Source organism: Trichechus manatus, unplaced genomic scaffold, assembly GCF_000243295.1.
Source record: "Trichechus manatus latirostris isolate Lorelei unplaced genomic scaffold, TriManLat1.0 scaffold00159, whole genome shotgun sequence".
Taxonomy (NCBI): Eukaryota; Metazoa; Chordata; class Mammalia; order Sirenia; family Trichechidae; genus Trichechus; species Trichechus manatus.
In genome coordinates this window covers 6,374,000-6,376,344 of record NW_004444095.1, presented here as the reverse complement: position 1 = coordinate 6,376,344, position 2,345 = coordinate 6,374,000, and the positions used below count along the sequence as shown (strand labels likewise).

Genomic DNA, 2,345 nt, shown 5'->3' with positions numbered 1-2,345 from the left:
TTGAGCAAATCAGATGAAAGCTCCAGTAGCCAAGAAGAGGAGGATAGTTCAAGCACTCCATCAGACACTGAGAATGTGCCCAGAGATCCTCTAGACGAGAAAGTGGCTTTGTTGGTGAATTTTCTACTGCTCAAGTATCAAATGAAAGAGTCCATTACAAAGGCCGACATACTGAATGTCGTCATCAGAGAGTACAAAGACCACTTCCCTGAGATCATCCTGATAGCCTCTGAACGCATGGAGATGATCTTTGGTCTTGACCTGAAGGAAGTGGCTCCCATCAGTCACAGCTATGTCCTTCTCATCAAATTGGGCCTCACCTACGACGGGATGCTGAGTGGTGAAGGTGGCATGCCAAAGACCGGCATCCTGATACTTATCTTAGGTGTAATCTTCATGAAGGGCAACTGTGCCACCGAAGAGGAAGTCTGGGAAGTTCTGAATGTGACGGGGATATATTCTGGACAGAAGCATTTCATCTTTGGGGATCCCACGAAGCTCATCACCAAAGAGTTGGTGCAGGAAAAATACCTCAAGTACCAGCAGGTGCCCAACAGTGATCCCGCATGATATGAATTCCTGTGGGGTCCAAGAGCCCATGCTGAAACCACCAAGATGAAAGTCCTGGAGTTTGTGGCCAGGGTCCATGGGACTGACCCAAGTTCTTTCCCATCCCAGTAGGAGGAGGCTTTGAAAGATGAGGAAGAAAGAGCCCAAGCCAAAGCTGCAGCCAGCCCTGGCGCTACCGCCATGGCCGGTGCAAGTTCCGGTGCCATGTCCAGCATCTATTCTGACCCCTAGTGAAGTCTGGAGTAGATTTTTCACCTAGTGTTTGAAGAGGGCAGTTAACATTCTAAATAGGGAGGGAACACAGTGTCTATTATCTTTGTGTTCCTGTTCTACATATGTAACTTGACAATTTATCTTTTTATTGGGGGAGAGAGGTGTCTTACTTAAATGTTATTTAATAGACAGTTGCATTATCTTCAGAATCTGTCAGTTTAAGAATGAGATGTCACCCATTTATTGCTGTTTATGAGATTTAAAAGTAACATCTTTGCTATTTTGTAAGAACAAAATGGGAAAGCATCCATCGTATTTTGTGATCTAGAATAAGATAACATGGTATTGTGATAGGTGTTTCTTTGGAAATGTGAAGGAACTCAGCTTCAAAATAGTTGAGATGAAGAGTTAGAGAAAAAAGTAAAAGACAGTCAAATCTTGGCTTCTCTTATACCTTTTAGTGTGTTGTTCTGTAAAATTAAATGATACTGACATTGGTTTGCTTAGCTTATTCAAGAATGCATGGTAAATAACTCTTAATAAATAACTCTTAATAAACTCCATGCTCATTGTCTCATTTATTCCCGAAAATTTAATTGAACATACACTTATTGGAAAGCACTATGTTAGTTCTGGGGGTGCTACAATAAACAAGACTCAGCACCTGCCCATAGGATTTTAACATACAGGAACAATAATCCTATAAGGATGATGGTGGAATATTATCTAATACGTAAAGAACAAGTAAAAGAAGGAGTTAGCAGGTAGGGGTGGTGGGTCCATATGAGAATGTCAAGTATAAATACCCTGAAGCAAGGAAATTGGGGGCTTTTGGAAACTGTAATTCCTTCAATGGGAGTTAATTTTCAGTTAAGCTGGGTGGGGAGCAAGATGAGACTGGTGGTGGTGAGCAGAGATCACACTCTCGGATAATGCATCTCAGAGTTGAGACCCAAAAGCCTGGAGTGGAGAACTGCCGTTTGCATTTACTTTGGGATTGTGGGTAACTGGAGAGTAATGCCCATTGGAGCAGGAATGGAAGATGCCTTTACTCTTGTCCCAATGTACTTGAACACAGTGCATGAACTAGGTGTTTTTTGGATATCAATTTCAAGGATTTTTTAGAAAAAAAATGCTATACTTTCTTGAGGTGCGATGGACTGGCACTCTTTACCCTGACCTGAGGAAGTCTACTCCATTGAAGGGATATTTTAAATAGGCTATCTCAAGTACAATGTGGAAAACTGTAAGCAAGGCATAGATTTCTGATGGGGGTGAAATGAATGAAAATAGGGGTGGATTGGATGGAAGGGCAGCTGGCAGGGAGGTGTGGAGCTGGTCTATGATACAAATTCTAGGAACTTTGAGTTGCATCCATTTGGGGAATATCCCTCAAGCCCAAATTAAATAGCATAATCTCTGAGGGGAAAAATTTATTGAGGTTTACTTGCTAAGCAGCATTTTTATCTGATTTGATATTTTATGTCCTCTAGAACTTCATGTTTTCTGAGACATCTTGGAATTATATGTATATATATATATGTATATACATATATATATAT

General features: G+C 41.1%; 1 protein-coding gene across 1 annotated transcript; it reads left to right on the top strand.

Moving 5' to 3' along the window:
• Window positions 1-5: 5 nt before the first annotated feature.
• On the top strand, window positions 6-992 carry MAGEB16 (MAGE family member B16; the record flags this gene model as incomplete). Its single annotated transcript, XM_012558347.2, is given in 1 exon segment — window positions 6-992. A coding segment is annotated over 1 exon segment (796 nt), but the record flags the coding sequence as incomplete, so codon positions are not given.
• Window positions 993-2,345: the final 1,353 nt, after the last annotated feature.